This window comes from Sebastes fasciatus, chromosome 12 (genome assembly GCF_043250625.1).
Source record: "Sebastes fasciatus isolate fSebFas1 chromosome 12, fSebFas1.pri, whole genome shotgun sequence".
NCBI lineage: Eukaryota > Metazoa > Chordata > Actinopteri > Perciformes > Sebastidae > Sebastes > Sebastes fasciatus.
This window is the reverse complement of record NC_133806.1, coordinates 23,264,983-23,285,336: the sequence shown is the minus strand read 5'-3', so window position 1 is coordinate 23,285,336 and position 20,354 is coordinate 23,264,983. Positions and strand designations below refer to the sequence as shown.

At 42.2% G+C, this 20,354-nt stretch overlaps 1 protein-coding gene across 1 annotated transcript in view; it reads left to right on the top strand.

Moving 5' to 3' along the window:
- Nucleotides 1-977: 977 nt before the first annotated feature.
- Nucleotides 978-20,354, top strand: part of slc6a3 (solute carrier family 6 member 3) — a 29,885-nt gene continuing 10,508 nt past the window's right edge. The window contains exons 1-7 of the mRNA XM_074654219.1: nucleotides 978-1,118; nucleotides 1,231-1,401; nucleotides 2,300-2,468; nucleotides 2,912-3,119; nucleotides 4,686-4,817; nucleotides 7,327-7,543; nucleotides 20,136-20,274. Of these exons, the coding sequence (XP_074510320.1) occupies nucleotides 2,382-2,468; nucleotides 2,912-3,119; nucleotides 4,686-4,817; nucleotides 7,327-7,543; nucleotides 20,136-20,274 (783 nt within the window). The 5' untranslated portion in view covers nucleotides 978-1,118; nucleotides 1,231-1,401; nucleotides 2,300-2,381. The remainder of the gene's footprint in view (nucleotides 1,119-1,230; nucleotides 1,402-2,299; nucleotides 2,469-2,911; nucleotides 3,120-4,685; nucleotides 4,818-7,326; nucleotides 7,544-20,135; nucleotides 20,275-20,354) is intronic.

The window sequence follows — 20,354 nt, the reverse complement described above, 5'->3', positions numbered from 1 at the left end:
CATGTTGCATATGCCTACCAAATTTCATAAATCTAGGTGAAACCCAACGCCAGGGCTACTCAATAGGGGGCGCTATCGAGCCATTTTGCCACACCCATAACATATATACATTTTCACCACTTCTGATACATGGGCAAAGTGTCGTTCGTTTTCGAGCATGTTTAGTCCCTCAAAAATGCGATTCATTTTGCAGAAAAATAATAATAAACGGACCAATTTCAATAGGGCCTTCGCAGACCTTCAGTCAGTGCTCGGACCCTAATAACATTTCTAGAACAAGAGATTATAATCTTATATCAATTAAATTAATTTGCATATGTTTGAATCAAAAGACAGACACAAATGTCATATCGGACCTTTTGCTATTTCCTATTTGTCATAAAATGTAGTTGTTGGATTTGGGATTAATGATTTTAGAGAGAGAAAATTAGATAACATTGTTTATTTTTTCCTTACCGTTGATGTAAGATTTTTTTTTAAATATATTGCCAGTTCTATTTATTCCAACGTTAACAAAACATTTAATCTACCGAGACTTTCTCTACATGATGTATGTATAGAAAATAGCATTCATTATATAATGCTGTGAACACCTTCCACTATAGTCGTTATGTTATGAATATGAATCCACAATGAAGAACAGATGATAAACTTGCCAACTAACTTTTAAGCTTCTGCCACAGCAGTTATATCCTCGGGCGAAGAAAGATCCATAATGTGCTTACACTATATACAACGTACCTTAGAATAAAGCATCTGGATCAGGATGATAGTGTAGACAGAAAAGAAAACTTTTCAAATATTTAATTTGCAAGGAATCTCATTATCGGTGTTATGATCAAATGTTTTATGAGTTTATGTTTGTGTTTACTCCCCAGATTTACATTCACTCAAAAGAAAAGTCATCCAGGAAAATCAGGTGAGAAAAACTGCAATGATGGGAGAGAGAGGAGGAGGAAGAGACAGACGGAGGGAGGGTGAGGAGAGAGGGAGGAGAGTGACGGCGATGGGGGGTGTTGTTGATTGATTCTCTTACAAGAGTGGTATCGCAGACACATCTCCATACCAGACCACAGGGTACTCTGGTCTCTGTGTGTCTGTCACTGGAGCCAAGGAGGGTGGGAGGTCTTTTCTACAACTCCCTATAGATTAACAGTTCCTGTCATCTTTTCCTGTCTTTATCCTCATCTCTGACTCTATCTCTCTCTGTCTTTTTCTTTTTTCTTTCAGTTCCTCTAAGCATTTTTGCATCAATCTGGGTCCGAGTCTAACTTGTCGAGGACGGTCTGCGTAAATATGGTCAGCATCAGTTTGCAGCGCACTGAAGAACATCAGCACAACTGGAATTAAATTGTCCAAACTGACAACTGGAGGAGCTTTTTCACCTGTCATATTTCAAAGGTGAGTGTTTTTGTGTCTTTGAAAAGGTTCCTTTTATAATATTAATTATTTTATGATTTTATTATTTTTATATTTTTATTTCTAATAATACAGCATTTGGCTGTAATCAATGATGATATATATTGTTTTATGGTGAATTGACATTTACAGAATAAATGATTGCATTTGGCAATTTTTTTTTAGCAATTTAGTGGAGTAACAAAGGTTTAAATAATATGAGGATAGTTGTTACCATTGTTTTAATGTTGAAAATGATGGATATTCAGTTTTCAATAACACATTTTTGACTCACTGTTGTGTTTTCATCTAAAAAATGAAAAAACAGCAACATGGAAATGCAGAAAAAAAATGCACATTTTCTATTAAAGCAATTTAAATTCACTTGATCACTTAATATAAACATGGCCTAATACTGGTACTTTTTCTACTAAAGATCATTTTTGAAAAGTTCTAAAAAGGAAATCTGCACATAATCTGGTGGACAACATGTTGTGGTTAGACCGGGTGAGTCGACAGCGGGACAAATCTGTGAGCAAAATGGCGATCAACAAGTGTGAAATGAAATGAGCACGCTGTGATGGCCTGGTGGAGACGCTCCCTCATGTTACCCTCAGAATGGATCCCACTCTCTGTTGCTCTTTCTGTATTTCATGTAACAACTCTAAGTCTTGAAATTAATTAATACAGTATATTTTTTTCTCTTTGTGTATTTCTCTCCCATATAGTCTGCTTAACATTTTGAAATGTTTTCTTTATTTTTATTTATGTTTTTACCGTTTTTATTGCTGAATTTCTTTCTCATTGTTGTGTTGAAACCAGTTCAATCGGATTATGTTTGCAACGATAACCCAATTTCCCCAAATAGGGAATAATAGTTCCACCTTATGTTTTTCTCAAGACTCTTCAGCTGCACCTATACCTTCCTTCCTTCCTCCTCTGCAACCACCGGCAGTTCACTCCTGAAGGCTGTGCACCCCTCCATGCTGACAGAGAGAGTCCCTGTCGGCCTGATGTCGTCGGTTGTAGCCCCGGAAAAGCCCGCCTCCAACACAATGGGCCCTAAAGAGGTCAGTGCACATCTGACACGCATGTATTGGATTAATGGCACGCAATTCAGTCTGATTAAGAAAACCTAATTGAATCACAGCATGGAGGGAAGTTTCTTAATTAAGTTCATTTCTCTCTGATTTGGTCTCTCTCACTCAATTTCTGCAGACCTAAAAAGCGTTGGGTGGGAAAAAGAACCGTAATGGTAACGAAAGCCACATTTCCTGGAGGCTAAAATGGACTTAATGACTTCTTGAGTAGAATTTTTTACAATTAACTTACTCCGAGGGCGTCGTATAAAGCCTCAGCTGGTGCGTGAAGAATTGATGAAGTGAAGGTGATAGTCACTGTATAGGAAGTGAGATGATAATAAAATAAGGGTGAGACAATAAATTACCCTTTTATGTTTTCACCACCTATTGCATCTGATTGACAATTACCTCCTTGACTTCTAACCCTTTAGGTGGAGCTGATCCTGGTGAAGGAGCAGAATGGGGTTCAGTTCACCTCGACCACCATCGTGGCTCCGACTCCTGCTCAGACTCACCCCGGGGAGGACGAGAGGGAGACCTGGGGGAAGAAAATTGACTTCCTCCTGTCTGTGATCGGATTCGCGGTGGACCTCGCCAACGTCTGGAGATTCCCCTACCTCTGCTATAAGAATGGAGGAGGTGAGTTGGATTAAAGGGGTGAGGGGAGGAGGAAGCTCGTGTCTAAAGGGTCCCTTACCAGAGATAGTGAATAGAGAAGGGAGTGAAGGAAGGATGTAGGATGTGAGACGGTCCTCTTCTCCTACGAGAGTAGTGAAGGAAGGATTTGAAGAGTTGGTGGTGGAGCATTTGTGCGTGGTTGTGTTGAAAGGACAGACGGAGAAAAAAGGTGAAAAATAGGAAAAAAGAAAATCCACACATGCTTGCATGCTGTATATTTTCACCTGTATGACCAATACGCGCATGTACATGCATGCACAGACTATTTGCACATGTATGCAGATGTGTGTGTGTGTGTGTGTGTGTGTGTGTGTGTGTGTGTGTGTGTGTTTCAGCTCCTTGTGCTCGCTGGTTGTTGTTTGAGATTTTTTTTTTCAACCCTTTACAGAGATCAAAATAGGGGAAAAACCACCACAGCTGCTCCGAATAGATTAGCTCTAACAATCACTGCCACTAATTATGGCTGTTTAACATGGAGCTCTCATTACGTTCAAGAGCTTTAAATGATAGCCATAGTCGGGGCTGACTATATGTCCCTCAAATCCCGCACGTTGTCATACCTGTATTTAGGGAAAATATTACTGAGTTTAATTTGAGGCAATTAAGCCATACTTTGAATTGTTATTTTATTTGATAGCTGACAGTAGAGAGATGACAGTAAATTAGAGGAGAAAGACACGAGGAATGACATGAAACAAAGAAGGTTCCCAGTTAGGTGCACACCAGGGACGTTGTGGTTGATGGTCGGCACTTTAACCCCTAAACCACCGAGGTGCCCGAACCCAAACTATTTAAAAGAGATAAAGAGATATTTAAAGTTGATAATCCCAATATTCCCTACTGTAATCCAATCATTTGTGGTAGTTTATAATATCTCCATAAACCCCGTATAGGTTGTTATACCTAATCTAAAAAAGGACCTGAACAAATATCACTAAAGTACTATTCAATTAAGAAATAGTAACTTTATAATGCATATGGGATTATACATTTTTTTTTTATATTCTCTTGAATTATGCACGTAAAGCATTTCAGCCCGTTCTCAAATCCCAGAGCGACAAATACAGACGCTTTGTCACAACCATCGGCGTTAGATACCGACGCCGAAGGCACCCTTTAGCGTCGGTATTAGACGCAGCGGGCTTTCCATTAACTACAAAGTAAACCCATCTCAGGGAAAGTTCAGTGATGACGTCATTTAAAGTGCAAAAGACTTTCATCCAGGAGTCCAGCTGTTCATTCATGTCCCGTGTTCACAACGTACAGCGTCATTTTCACTGTGCAAACGGAGTAGTTTTAAGCCCAACCAACCTTAACCTAACTATAGCGGTTTTATTGCCTTAACCTATAAACAAAGGGTTTTGTTTACTTCACAACAATGAATATGTGTTTACTGCAACTGAAAAGTGACGCAAAGGGGTCTGACAAAGCGTCAGTATATGACGAGTTGGGATGAGAACGTGTTGAGCATTTTGGAATGTGACCTTTCATCTAGAGATGAAGTTTGACCTGTCTGTCTGTGTGCAGGTGCGTTTCTGGTGCCGTACCTGTTCTTCATGGTGATATTAGGCATGCCTCTCTTCTACATGGAGCTGGCTCTGGGACAGTATAACAGAGAGGGGGCAGCAGGCGTCTGGAAGATCTGCCCCATATTTAAAGGTAGGAAGTGGTCGTAGGACACATATTCAGATATACAGACAGACACATGCCCACACTGGAGAACATACACATGCAAACTCTTGACCATGTGTATTTTAAATCTGTCTGTCATGGTATGTACATGCCTGTCTGTCTGATAATGGACCTTTAATATCTACATGTCTTTCTGTCTGCCCACATGCCTGTCTGTCCACATGCCAGTCTCTTTTGTCTGCTTGTCTCTCCGTGTGGAGCGGGGCGACAGGCATTGTTTATCCTCCCCAGAACATCAGGTTCTGTTGGCAACTCAGATGGAAAGCAAATGAAAATTGGGCTTTTAGACTCTTGTCCTGATTGTCCAAATCCTTCTGTCAAATAAGTGGCGGAGAACACTCTGTAGGGGTACTTTTCAACACATCGATAAGCAAAGCGCAGTTCAGGAGGATGCCATCCAAACAAGCGCTAATGGAGAAAGAAGCATTAAGACCGATTCACGATTTCTGAGCAAAGTCATTGGTTGAAAATATAATAATACACTTTGTTTGGTTCAACTTTTTCTTCTCTATACAGAGTTTACAAGCTGTGACTTGTGTGTGTTTTCATCCATTTCTGTCTCTGCACTGTATGTCCTGCTCTGATAAAGTTATAGCTTCACTTAAATCCATATTTAACGCCTAAAGATGCAACGGAATACGGCCTCAAATACCATTATTACCAGCAGACCATCTGTTGCTTCACAGTATGATGCTGCACCGCTGTGTTTTGTTAGATCACGTCCATGTTGGTCTGAAGGTGGCCTTACGGTGTGTACTGTACGTGCTCCCTCATGGTGTTTCTGCGTGTGTTTCTGAGCGTTTGCCTCCTGCATGTGCGAACATGTGCCGTCTGTCAGGGACCACACTGTGTAGGTTGACGTTCTAATCACACGCTTCACTCTCTCTCTCTGTCTCTCAGCGGGGGGATAACAGTAATTATTCAAATACACACACATACACATGCCCATATTGACAGTAATTATTCTGATCAACAAGCTGGTTTCCTCTCGGGATCGATGCATTTGAAGAAAATGACAGAGAAAGACAGACGGAGAGAGAGAGAGATGGCGAGATGGCACGGCCGCATGTGGCGCTAATAAGAGGCATCGCTCCCTGGACAAATATCACATCCACATTACAAAAGGAATCGATAAGGCCCACTTGTGGTCATGCCTCTTAGCAAAGGTTGACAATTACATTCTGCCTTAGAAGAGTGGACACTGTTTCAGATTTATAGAAAGGGTAGATGTGTTGATAATGAAGGCATGAAGAGGCAATCTTTAGAAGATGTGGTGCTTTCTGCGAGGCCGCGGGCCTGTTTATAATCTAGTGTGTACTCACACTAAGCGAGAGATTGTGCTTCCTGGTGTGGTGGAATCTGTCAGGATTTAGTCACTGTTCAGAACAGCAATATGAAAGTTTGAACCGTGTGTGGAGCATATTACTTTTTCTACTGATTCACAGTGGTTCTTAATGACCAAATACCTAAAAAGCATAATTTGTTTAGCTTTTCCTGCAATTTAAAGTAATAATCTCAAAGATTTTCATTTAAATAAATGTCTGTTAAGTCACAAACTATTGCCGAATAACACAATGGTGATTGAGCCTATATGGCCCACTGATGAAAGCCCTTGTATTTACAGTATTACGAACTGGGTGTCTGTGGAGACATTCTCGTGAAAAATCACAATTGGCGATCTCTGGGAAGTGAGATCCAAAAACACTCCTGCAATCACCGCTGATCGAATGAGACCGAATGAGAATGAGACCGAGATCTTTGAGATTGTAACTTTGAAGACGATTTCGGAACCCATCAGCTATCGGTCTGACAACGGATAAGCCTCTGGAGGCAAGGGGGTATATTTTTGGGGTTCCGGTGTAACCAGTGGATATCCGGGCCAAGACTTATTTTTCCGCGCGCTGCTCATTGTTTACAGTCCGATTAGCAACTTGAGATGCGAGACTGGAGTTGGAGTTGAGTGATGACATGTACGACCGGAGTGTTTCGCAAGTAGCCAGTTTATGAGCAAATTTTAAACGAAAAAAATGCTAAATCATCGTCAGAAGATAACAAGGCATATAATATTATGTGTTATGTTGGTTTTTTTTGTGTGTTTTTGAATGTGCATCCTCTCACCTGGATATCTTCAGTGATGGAAGAAGTATTCAGATACTTTACTGTACTTAGCCTAAGTAAAAGTCTCAATACAACACTATCTAAATACTTCATTACAGGTCCTTTGACTGATTTATCATTATATTACATTATGTTTGTTACTGCTGTATCAGCAATTTACTATTGTAACCGGTCAAGGTTTAGCTATTTTTAACTACTTTATATACAGTAAGGTAGTTTTAAAGTAGCATTCAAGTACGTTAAGTAAATGCACTTTGTTACTTTCCAACACTGAGCATAGTCAATTCCCCCCTCCTTCTATCTCTGTATTTCTGTCTTTAATGCATATAAATATGAATCATTTGTGTGCCCCAAACAGGTGTAGGCTTTACAGTGATCCTTATTTCCCTCTATGTGGGTTTCTACTATAATGTCATCATCTCCTGGGCGCTGTTCTACCTCTTTTCCTCATTCACCGGTGAGCTGCCGTGGGTCCACTGCAACAACACCTGGAACAGTCCTAACTGCTCCGACTGGGCTGACAACACCACAGGCAGCGACATTTACAAGGCCACCCCTGCTCAAGAGTACTTTGAGTAAGTTGGCCTGAACTAAGGCTATAACATTTGTTCATTACTATTTGTTTGCTATAGTTAGTTCTTATTTAAGAAAATGCAATTACATAGATTTATAGTCCGTTTGGAGCCCCACCATGCCCTTGAAAATACTTATGTCACAGTGAAACGTATATATCAACTTAGCAGCTAATTGTGAATGTCAATTTTGGGACCTAAAAGTAAGGTGACAAAAAAGAAAAGTTTCTTGCTTAAACTTAAAGCAAAAATAAGTCTGATTGTATAGTAGTCTATGAGAAAATGAGCCTACTTCTCACTTGATTTATTACCTCAGTAAACATTGTAAACATTGTAAACATGAGTTTATGGTCTCAGCCGCTAGTTTCAAGTTTTCTTCAATACAGCATGATGTTCATTTAGTAAATTATGGTCCCATTTAGAGTCAAATGGACCATAAAGCAGGGTATGCTTTAGGGCGTGGCTACCTTGTGATTAACAGCGCTGTACTTGGCTCCACCCTCTCGTGTCACTTCTGGTTGCGACGGCCAAATACCAAGATGGCGACCGCCAAAATGCCGAAATCGAGGCTTCAAAACGGCAGTCCACAAACCAAAGGGTGACCTCACGCTGACTATACGCCCACTTCTTATATACAGTCTATGGTTATAACACATTATTTTATTCCAAAATGAAAGTTAAAACTGTAATTTTCTATTGTAAACTATCTTTTGTTGAGGTCTTTTAACCTACAGCAAATATGGAAACTTCAAAACCACTGTAGTTAAAGTCAAACATAGCCCATATATATGTCCAACTACTAAAACATTGGTGTAAATCTAAGGTTTTATATCACCCACACCTTTCCACTGCAGGAAGTGCACAAGAAACAAGCGTGAATTTGCAATAGCTGCGACCATGTACTCGCATGCATCCACGCGTTCATACATTCAACTTTGGCCGCCAAAGGGTTCGTGGGCCGACTGTCCAACCAACTGACTCGCAGCTAAATAGTTTGATGCAGTAATGGAGCGGAGTAGGCTTGATGCTCTCAATCTAATGTCTTAGAATATCTAATTATGCTTAAAGAAAATATTCAAAAATGTACATCAGGTATGTTTTCCTCAAAATGCATCCGGAGCTTGGATGCATTTAGCTCATGCAGCCTCCCACCCTGTGAGGCCGACCAGGTGTCTTCTTTTCCAACAAGTGGAGGGGTTGTTCTGTTGTGACAGTTGAGACATTTGATCCATGCTAGTTGAAATGGCAGAGTGCTATTTACACAGAACCACCTGCAGACAATTTGACCACATCGGTTGAGCATTGGCTGATCTTATTCAGCCTCATTTGTCGGGCTGTCTCTGAAATTATCTGAATCAAGGTGTCAGCTATGTTCAGTCTTTCAGGTGACACATGTAATTCAGCTTTACAGAATGCAATATGAAAGCTCACTTTCAAATCTGTTACTTTTTAATGCCATTGAAGTTTTCCTGTCTTGGCAGGCTATTATGATCATTGAGACCTTTTTAATTTACTAAAATGCAAAGTTGTGCAGCAACAGATGTTGCATGTGGCATCCATCTGGTCAGATTGCCTCGGGGCTTACATGTTTCTTGTCACCGAGTTGATTGTTAAGCCAATTTTATGCAGGATATCAAGATCCAGATCCAGCTGTAAAGCTCAACTGACGTTATGAATAATAATGTGGTTCATTTATCCTGCGTCCTGAATGCACCCGGTATTAGCACATCTAGAATCAGTTCATTCAAGGTAATCTAGAAATGTATTTTTGTCACAGATCGTAACTGCACCTTTGTCTCTGGCTTGGTCACTATGTCAAAGACTTCTACCTCTGCCAATAGACTGCATATATAGATGGACGACGCGTCTCCATGTCCTCCCATTGTACAAAAGTGAAGCCAAAATATCTTTTACGGGAGCTTTCATCTTGAGATTTTTACGTCATTTGGAGACAGAGTCTGCGCAGTAGTGATCGGGGTCCTGGAGCAGTGTTATCGAGGTCCCACCCACACACCCGCCCGAGCCGAGCACGGATACAGCTTGTTAAGATGAGCCTGCTAGCTGCTACAATAGCACCATGGTAGCTGTTTGGCTAGAAAGACACAACAACAACTAACCATAACATCTCTAAAACTACAGTTATGATCAAATTGACACATGTTCTATTACACAGACTTATTACAGTTATAGAAAGTTAAAAATACATCTCTTCTCTTGTACAATTCCCGAGGCTCAGGCTCCGCGACTACTTCACTCAGAGCAGCTGTCAATCATGATACGTCTCCCCCCCTTTTTATGACATCAACTAACTTATTAAAACCAACTTATCAGAAACATGAAACGCACTTGAAAAAAACACTTGAACATACACCAGCATGATAAGAACTACCTAAAATGACAGAAACTATCTTTGGGGGAAAAAAAATATTGGACATGTACTTTGACTTTTTACGTTGTCACATCCACTAACATGGAGGGGGCGGGATTTATGACCTCTACTGCAGCCAGTCACAGCTGCCATGTCGTCCATCTTTATATACAGTCTATGCCTCTGCCCAGCCTGGCTGGTCTTAGAACATGTCTTAGTTCAAGTCCAGGAGGTTGTGTGTACTTACCTGCAATTACACATGATTCTCTGGTTAAATCACATTTTCAGAACATTAAAATGATAGATTCAATGGCTCCTAGGACAATATCTGTTGTAAGGGCCACAATGTGTGAATATAAGTTAAAATTAATAATTTCTAGTTATTGTAACTGACTTAGGTAATGTTTAAAAGGGTAAAGAGACAAATGCATGTATATTTAATTTTGACGATTTAGACTCCCTTTAATATAGTGAGAGAGTGAGTGTGCGCTAGAGTTAGGAGGCAGAGAGCTGCGTTAGACACGGGAGCACATAGTTTTTCTACCGTGTGACACTATGTAATATTGAACTTTTTTCAGTAAACGTTTTAAACTGGATTACATCTCCTGTCATTCGCGTCAGACTGAAGTTACTGTGACGCACCTCTTGGAAGAAGAGCTCAATGCAACGTCGCGGTATGTCTTTGACTGAATAAAAACGTCGGACAAGATAAAGAAAAGAAAGACGGACAGCTGCTCTGAAGTTAATGAAGATTCATGATGCTAATTGATACAACCTGTTAATTAGCAACGCAGTGGATTTCTCCGCCTGAAAATACAACAGCTTGCCTTAAGGAAAAGCCAAAGAAGTTTCTGCGTTTTTGAGAAGTTGTGATGCACCTGTCTGATGAGAAAAGTGGAAATACTTTTTACTCATTTGCACGCAATTTACGCATTGCTTTGCTGATATGATGGCTGAAGATAAGGAAGTAATTGATGCTGTGGAAATGGAATCTAAAAGAATGTGCAAGTTAACTGAGAGAGCACTGGAGGATAAACTGCATCGGCTGATTGGAACCAGGAGAGGAGTATTAGCTCGGATAACTGGTAAAAGAAAAGAAGTTGACAGTTTGATGAGTGATGCTGACAATTTGCAAAAAGTGCAAAAGTTAATGCATAATGATTTCAACCCTCTTATTGTGGAGTTTAAAAAGCTCAGTATGCAAATAGAAGATCTTCTGCCTGAAGAAGAAAAGGATGCAGATGTGAGCAACTGGGATGTGCCTAAGATGTTGGTTATCAGACAGTTTGAAGAAGAAACTGAAAAATGGATGGATGCTTCAAGTGAAAGCAAAACAAAGAAAGAAAATAGAGCATCTGATGATGATGAGACAGACAGTAGTAATGATGAAGATGATGATGATGTATGTTCTGAAGATAGTGCATCACAAGTTGGCTTTAACAAACCAGCACAAAGAAAGAGCTCAAATGTTGGACGCTCATCTGTCATGTCTGTCAGATCATCAGTTTGTGTAAATGAAGAAGCAAAGCTAGCAGGCTTAGTTGAACGTGCTGCAGCTTTACAAGAGAAGCAAGAGCTTGAATTGGAAGAAGCACGTATTAAAGCCAAGCTGGAAAGACTGACTTTAAAGGCTGCTATTGCTGAGAAAAGAGCTCAAGTAAAGGTGTTGAAAGACTATGAGAGATCAGAAGATGGCATGAACAGCTATGTCCGCTCACATGTGGCAGGTGGAGCTCGAGTGAAGGAAGAGGAACGGAGACAACATCCGCTCGCTAACTTACATGTATCTGGAGGTAAGATGTCATCCAGGTCGTTGCAATTTACACAGCCACAGGTTGTGAGGTCAAGACCCAAAGACAACACTGACAGACAACAGCGTGACAGAAGCAATGATGGCATTCTTCAAGTAATGCAGAAGCAAAATATGATTACAGAGATGATGGTTACTCAACAGAAACAGGCTCAGCTGCCAGTTAAAGACATTTCAGTGTTCAAGGGCGATCCACTTACCTATAGATCATTTATCAGAGCTTTCAAACAAGCCATTGAACAGAGAACTGATAGTGATCAGGATAAGTTGCACTATCTCCAACAGTACACTGCAGGAGAACCACAAGAACTTGTGCGTAGCTGTGAGCACATGCCACCACAAAGAGGATTCATGGAAGCGAAACGACTGCTTAAAAAGCATTATGGAGATGAGCTAATGATAGCCAGTGCTTACATTGATAAAGCATTAAAGTGGCCGCAAATCAAGTCTGAAGATGCAAAAGCATTGAACACTTATGCTGTCTTTTTGACTGGCTGTCGTAACACTATGGAAGATGTGGAGTTCATGGAGGAAATGGATAACCCTACGAACATGAGAATAGTGGTATCCAAATTACCATACAAAATGAGGGAAAGGTGGCGCAATTCAGCATTTGAAATTAAGGAAAGGAGAGGACACAGAGCACGATTTGCTGACCTTGTTATCTTCATTGATCGTCAAGCAAATGTGGCTATGGATCCAATCTTTGGAGAGCTCCAAGATAACTGCATGTCCACAGCCGGCAAAACCAAAGAAAAAGAAAAACCTTTCAAAAGTGGAATGAGAGGAAGCAGCTTCGCAACCAACGTGTCGGTGGAGAGGAAAAGACCAGATACAACAGTGAAGCAGGCTAGCACAGTAAAAGCAGCTAATGCCTTTGAAACACCATGTCTTTTCTGTCAAAAGAATCACACGTTGGAGTCTTGCTTCAAGATTAAAGAGCTGACACACGGTGAGCGTGTTGAATTTCTAAAGTTAAAGGGACTATGCTTTGGATGTTTAACACAAGGCCATCTCAGTAGGACCTGCAAGAGGAGAATGGTTTGCTAACAGTGCTCACAGAGACATCCAGACCTTCTTCATATAGAGAGAGAAACATATAAAAATACATCTGCTCCAACACATGATGTCTGCACTCTAAAGGAAGAGGTCTCAGGAGCTCAGAAGCCAGTTACGCAGGAAATAGTTGGCTACACTGGGGCCGGAGAGACTGAATGTATGTTATCGATTGTGAAAGTGAGATCCCGTAAGAGTGGACGGTCTATAGAGACATATGCTTTCATGGACCCTGGAAGTACCGCCACGTTCTGCACGGAGGAGCTCCGAAAGAAACTGAACATGAAAGGAAAACCGACTCAGATCTTATTGAGCACAATGGGCCAAGATGAACCTGGTGGACAGAAACTGATTACCAGTTACATGCTTTCTGACCTGGAAGTGTGTGACCTAGAGCAGCGGTCCCCAACCCCCGGGCCGCGGACCGGTACCGGTCCGTGGGTCATTTGGTACCGGGCCGCACAGAAAGAATAAATAACTTACATTATTTCCGTTTTATTTATTATCTGAATCTGAATGATGTTTTATTTTGAAAAATGACCGGATTCTCTCCGTTACATCGTAGTGATACGTTAACGCTAAAATTTAACCCACAAGCTAGCAAAATGAGTAAAAAACAGACGTCTTTGGAGAGTTTCTTTGGGAAGGGGAAAAGGCCCAGTGAAGAGACAGAAGAAGGGCCAACGACTTCCAAGAAAAAGAAAGCTGCATTTAACAGACAATACCAGGAGTCCTACTTAAAATATGGATTTATCGCGACAGGTGACTCCCACGCACCAAGCCCGCTCTGCATACTATGCGGCGACCGGCTCTCTAATGAGGCAATGAAGCCTTCAAAACTGCTTCGCCACTTGGAGACCAAGCACCCTGCATTAAAAGACAAGCCTTTGGAGTATTTTGAAAGAAAAAAGCGGGAACAAGAAGGACAGAAGCAATTACTGAGGGCCACCACATCAACAAATGCGAGTGCACTGAGAGCATCATACTTGGTGGCTAACCGTATTGCTAAGGCTAAGAAGCCATTCACTATTGGTGAAGAATTGATTCTGCCCGCCACTAAAGACATTTGCCGTGAACTTCTAGGAGAGGCTGCGGTTAAAAAGATAGCACAGGTGCCTCTGTCGGCTAGCACCGTCACTCGGCGCATTGAGGAAATAGCAGAAGACATTGAGACACAATTGTTGGAGAGGATTAATACATCACCGTGGTACTCACTCCAGGTTGACGAGTCTACAGATGTTGACAACAAGGCAATACTACTTGTTTATGTGCGATATCTTTATCAGGAGGATGTGCATGAGGATATGTTATGTGCACTATCGTTGCTAACCAAAACCACAGCCACAGAACTATTCAAGTCGCTGGATGATTATATGTCAGGGAAACTGAAATGGTCCTTTTGTGTCGGCATATGCACAGACGGAGCTGCTGCCATGACCGGACGGCTGTCTGGTTTAACTGCTCGGATTAAGGAGGTTGCACCTGAATGTGAATCTACGCATTGTGTCATTCACAGGGAAATGCTGGCTAGCCGAAAAATGCCACCAGAACTTTCCAGCGTATTGAATGATGTTGTTAAAGTTATTAACCACATCAAAGCACACGCCCTTAACTCGCGCCTGTTTGAGCAGCTTTGTGATGAGATGGACGCGGAGCACAGACGCCTTCTCTTATACACAGAAATAAGATGGTTATCCCGAGGGAAATCGCTGGCCAGAGTGTTTGAGTTACGAGAGCCGCTGCAGAGATTTCTGTCAGAAAAGAAGTCACCGCTGGCAGCACATTTCAGTGACGAGGAATGGGTCGCAAAACTGGCTTACTTGTGCGACATATTCAACCTGCTCAATGAGCTCAATCTGTCACTTCAGGGGAAAATGACAACAGTCTTCAAGCTGGCAGATAAAGTAGCTGCATTTAAAGCCAAACTGGATTTGTGGGGACGGCGCGTGAACAGAGGCATATTGGACATGTTTCAAACATTAGCGGGGATTTTGGGTGAGACTGAGCCCGAGCCTTCATTCTCCCAGCTGGTGCACGATCACCTGTCTTTGCTTTTAAAAGAGTTCGAGCGCTACTTCCCAACCACAAAAGACCCACGAACTGCCAAGGAATGGATCCGCGACCCATTTGTCAACAAACCAGGAGAATCCAGCATGTCTGTGCAAGAAGAAGATCAGCTGCTGGAGATCGCAAATGACGGCGGCCTTAAAAGTGTGTTCGAGACAACAACTCTGCCGGTGTTCTGGATTAAAGTCTCGGCAGAATACCCTGAGATCGCCACAACAGCACTGAAAACCCTGTTGCCATTTCCGACATCCTATCTGTGTGAAGCGGGGTTTTCTGCAGTGACAGCAACCAAAACTAAATTACGGAGTAGACTGGACATAAGCAACACACTTCGGGTGTCACTGTCTCCTATTACCCCTAGATGGGACCGTCTCGTTGCAGAGAAACAAGCTCAGGGCTCACATTGATTTAGCGTTATGGTGAGTTAATTTTTTCATGCACTTTATATTCGTTTTTGTGGTGTATCTGTATCTTATTTTTGTAGGCATGTTTAAACGTTACCATAGCGACCAGAGAGCGTTAGGGGGCAGAGAGGATGATACTCATGTTATGTTGTTGGCGCGATGTTAAGAGGACGCTGCTAATAAAGTTGCATATGAGTACACAGTGCATTCACGTTTATTATTATATTTACAATATACCACTGTTTTTATGCCGGTCGTATCATTTTATTTTGTTGTATTTATCCGCCACACCTTGAAGGCCTGTCCGTGAAAATATTGTCTGACGTTAAACCGGTCCTTGGCGCTAAAAAGGTTGGGGACCGCTGACCTAGAGGACACACAGTACATTCAGTTACCTAAGGTTTTCACACACAGCAACATCCCTGTTCAAAAAGAAAACATCCCCAGTCAACAACAACTAGAAAAGTGGCCATATCTGAGCGAAGTAACCTTACCACACATTGACGCTGATGTGGGCCTTCTCATAGGAGCCAACAACCCAAAGGCAATGGAGCCGTGGCACATAATCAATAGTCAAGATGACGGGCCCTACGCCGTGAAGACTGTCTTGGGCTGGATGGTGTGTGGACCTTTAAAGAACGAGAACATAATTTCCAAGGATAAGACCGCTCATTACAGTGTCAACCGAATCTCAGTGGTGGAAATAGAACAGCTACTGGTCCAACAGTACAACACAGACTTTCCAGAGCGTCATTATGATGACAAGGAAGAGATGTCTCAGGAAGACAAACAGTTTATGTTGTCAGTGGAAAAGACAACAAAGTTTGTGGATGGACATTACTACATAGGGCTTCCACTGAGGAACGAAGCAGCTAAGTTGCCAAACAACCGCTGTGTGACAGAACAGCGAGCTGCTAGTCTCAGGAGAAAACTACGAAAGAATGATGTGTTTCTTGAAGACTACAAAGGCTTCATGGAGAGCCTACTTGATAAAGGCTAAGCTGTTGAAGTTCCTCAAGAACAGCTTAACTGCGATGACAACAGGGTCTGGTACGTCCCACACCCGAAGAAAAAGAAAATTCGTGTGGTCTTTGACTGCACAGCTTCATTTCAGGATGTGTCGCTGAATGGTCAGCTAATGCAGGGACCTGACCTCACCAATACGCTCATTGGTGCTTTACTGAGGTTTCGGGAAGATTCAGTGGCGATGATGGCAGACATAGAATCAATGTTCTACCAGGTGAGAGTTCCAGAAGCAGGTGCCAACCTATTGCGATTTCTGTGGTGGCCGGACGGCAACCTAGATGCACCGATGAAAGAGTATCGGATGGCAGTGCACCTTTTATGAGCGACTTCATCTCCTAGTGTTGCTTCTTATGCTTTACGGAGAACAGCAGAGGATAGAAGAGACACTGCAGATCCAGAAGCTGTTGAAACAGTTCTGCGAAATTTCTACGTAGACGACTGTCTAAAATCTTCACCTACAGAAGAAGAAGCAGTTGCCTTGGCAAAGAACCTTCGAGACTTGTGTGCTGAGGGAGGCTTTAACTTCACAAAATGGGTAAGCAATAGCAGAAAGGTATTGTCATCCATACCCACAGAGCACCGAGCCAGTGAGCTGAAAAACCTTGATCTCACACATGATGTCTTACCCACTGAACGAGCCCTTGGTGTACAGTGGTGCACAGAAAATGATACATTCGCATACAGCATCAAGCTGCAGGACAAGCCACTGACTAGAAGAGGTATCCTTTCTGTTGTAAACGCCATCTACGACCCTCTTGGCTTCCTGGCACCACTCATACTTCCTGTGAAGCTTCTTTTGAGGGACCTGTGCAAAGAAAAGCAAGGATGGGATGAAGAAATCAGTGGCCGGCAAGCCGAAAAATGATGCAAGTGGCTGGAAGATCTCAACCACCTCTCAGACTTCAGCATTGACAGATGTGTTAAGCCTATAGGATTTGGGCGCACAGTCGAAGCACGATTGCATAATTTTTCTGATGCAAGTGAGAACGCCTTGTGTTGGTGAACGAGCAAGGCAGAACCCATTGTTCCTTTGTGATGGGGAAGTCGAGAGTGGCTCCATTAAAACAAGTCACTATTCCAAGACTCGAGTTAACCGCAGCAGTCGTCGCAATCAAAGTGGACAAGATGTTGCAAGAAGAAATGCAAGTCACACTTCAACAGTCCATTTTCTGGACCGACAGTACGACAGTTCTCAAGTACATCGACAGCGAGACGGCTCGCTTCAAAACATTTGTGGCAAACCGGATTACGCTCATACGTGAGGCTACCAAACCATCACAGTGGAGGTATGTCAGAACATCACAGAATCCTGCTGATCAAGCCACCAGAGGCATGAAAGTTAAAAGCCTGATTCAAGGAGAAACATGGATAAATGGACCACAGTTTCTGTTACAACCAGAAAGTGAATGGCCACAGAGACCAGATAATGTGACTCAAAATCTGCAAAATGATCCAGAGGTCAAGAACATCACAGTGAATACCATCACAGCTGAAGAAAAGTCTGACCCTGTGAACAAATTGCTTCAGTACTACTCAAGTTGGGACCGACTAAAAAGAGCAGTTGCATGGATTTTGAGAGCCAAGGAAACATTGACTGACCTGAAAAACAAAAGAAAAGAGTTACAGCTCTCCATCAGTCAGTCTGAAAAAGATACAGAGAGACAGAGGGTACTTGTGCAACAGCACATTGAAAAGTACAAATCTGCTATGGAAAAGAAACCACTTACATTGGAACAGCTAATGGCTGCAGAAACGGAGATCATCCGACACAGTCAAGCTCAGTGGTTTCCTGATGAAGTGAAGGCTCTCTACAGTAATGTGTCTGTCAAGAGAAATAGTCAGCTGTACAAGCTTGACCCCATTTTACAAGATGGCATCTTGAGAGTTGGAGGAAGGCTGGACAGATCTTCCATGCCAGAGGATGCAAAACACCCAGCAATTCTCTCAAAACACTCCAGAGTAGCCACTCTCATCTTGACTGATGTTCATGAAAAAATTGGACATTGCGGACGCAACTACATGTTGTCGCAGCTAAGACAAAAAATGTGGATTCCTCAAGCAACCTCAGCCATCAGGAAGCTTATATCAGAATGCACAGTCTGTAGGAGACTCCGAGGCCGAATTGGAGAACAAAAGATGGCAAACCTGCCAGAAGATCGACTCTTACCAGATAAGCCGCCTTTTACCAACGTAGGTGTCGATTTCTTTGGACCCTTTGATGTCAAACGGGGCCGGAGCACTGTAAAAAGGTATGGTGTAATGTTTACCTGCCTCACCATCAGGGCAGTGCATATAGAGGTAGCAGACAGTCTCGACACCAGCTCTTGCATCAACGCTTTGCGCCGTTTCATAAGCAGAAGAGGCCAGATTACCAACATGCGCTCTGATAACGGCACAAATTTTGTTGGTGCAGAAAAGGAGTTGCGAGAGGCCATTGAAAACCTGAACCAGTCACAAATTGAAAAGGCTATGCAGAAGAAGGGCATAAAATGGATTTTCAACAGCCCAGCAGCCTCCCATCAAGGAGGGGTTTGGGAGCGGCAAATCCGTACTGTACGGAGGATCCTTAACACCCTAGTGAAAGAACAGACCCTCACAGACGACAGTCTTCAAACTCTGTTGTGTGAGGTTGAAAGCATAATCAATGATCGACCGATCACAAGCCCATCAGATGATCCACGTGATTTAGAGCCTTTGACACCCAACCATTTGCTGCTGATGAAAGTACAGCCCAACATGCCACCGGGAACTTTCAACAAAGATGATCAGTATGCTAGGAGACGTTGGCGGCAAGTACAATATCTTGCTGATTTATTTTGGACCAGATGGACTCGTGAATACTTGCCCCTACTCCAGGAGCGCCAGAAGTGGACAAAACTGAAAAGAAACTTCGAGCCCGGAGATGTGGTGCTAGTAGTCGACAGTTCGTTCCCACGAAACACATGGATAATGGGAAGAATTATCCAAACCATACCAGACTCCAGTGGAACAGTACGCAGGGTGAAGCTGCAGACCAAAACCAGCACCCTGGAGAGACCTATAAATAAACTGTGCTTGCTGCAAGAAGCAATGTAAACACAAGAGGACCACATGATGAAGAAATGTGAAGAAAATAACTGATAATTAAGAGTTGAAAAATGTTAATTGCAGTCTATTTATGAGAAATGACGTATTTGAGTTAGTTGATAATTGTTTCAGTTTGATGGCTCTTAGTATTTGAGTTATTTTGTAATTGCTTAATCTTTCCGCTTAACCATTAGGGGCCGGATATGTAAGAGCCACAATGTGTGAATATAAGTTAAAATTAATAATTTCTAGTTATTGTAACTGACTTAGGTAATGTGTAAAAAGGTAAAGAGACAAATGCATGTATATTTAATTTTGACGATTTAGACTCCCTTTAATATAGTGAGAGAGTGAGTGTGCGCTAGAGTTAGGAGGCAGAGAGCTGCGTTAGGCACGGGAGCACATAGTTTTTCTACCGTGTGACACTATGTAATATTTAACTTTTTTCAGTAAACGTTTTAAACTGGATTAGCGTCAGACTGAAGTTACTGTGCCTACAGCTCGTTTGTGGCTTATTTTTGGGATTCAGAAGGAATGCCACTACATCTGTCATCCTTTTGACCGCTGGCCACACATAGGGTCAAAGAATCAACCCTGAACTCTGGTGCGTACTGCACTGTACATGTGCCTCAGAGACAACATATGTGCCATGTAATGTACTGTATGCCTTTTACTGTATATCAACATGTGGAACATATAGATGTAGCTATTTCATATCTATCACTGTGTTTTTTGTAAACTGTAAGTAGATACTCAGGAGTGGTCATGGTTCTTAACAGCATATTCTCTTTTCCTTAGACGAGGGGTGCTCCACATCCAGGACAGTAATGGTATCGATGACCTGGGCCGTCCACGCTGGCAGTTGACTTCCTGTCTAGCTGTAGTGATGGTTTTGCTCTACTTCAGCCTCTGGAAGGGTGTCAAGACTTCTGGCAAGGTGGGAATGACACAGTAGCCAGTAGTTTCTTTATGTAAAAACCACAAAAGTACTATGAATCCTATCCAAGAATCTTTAAG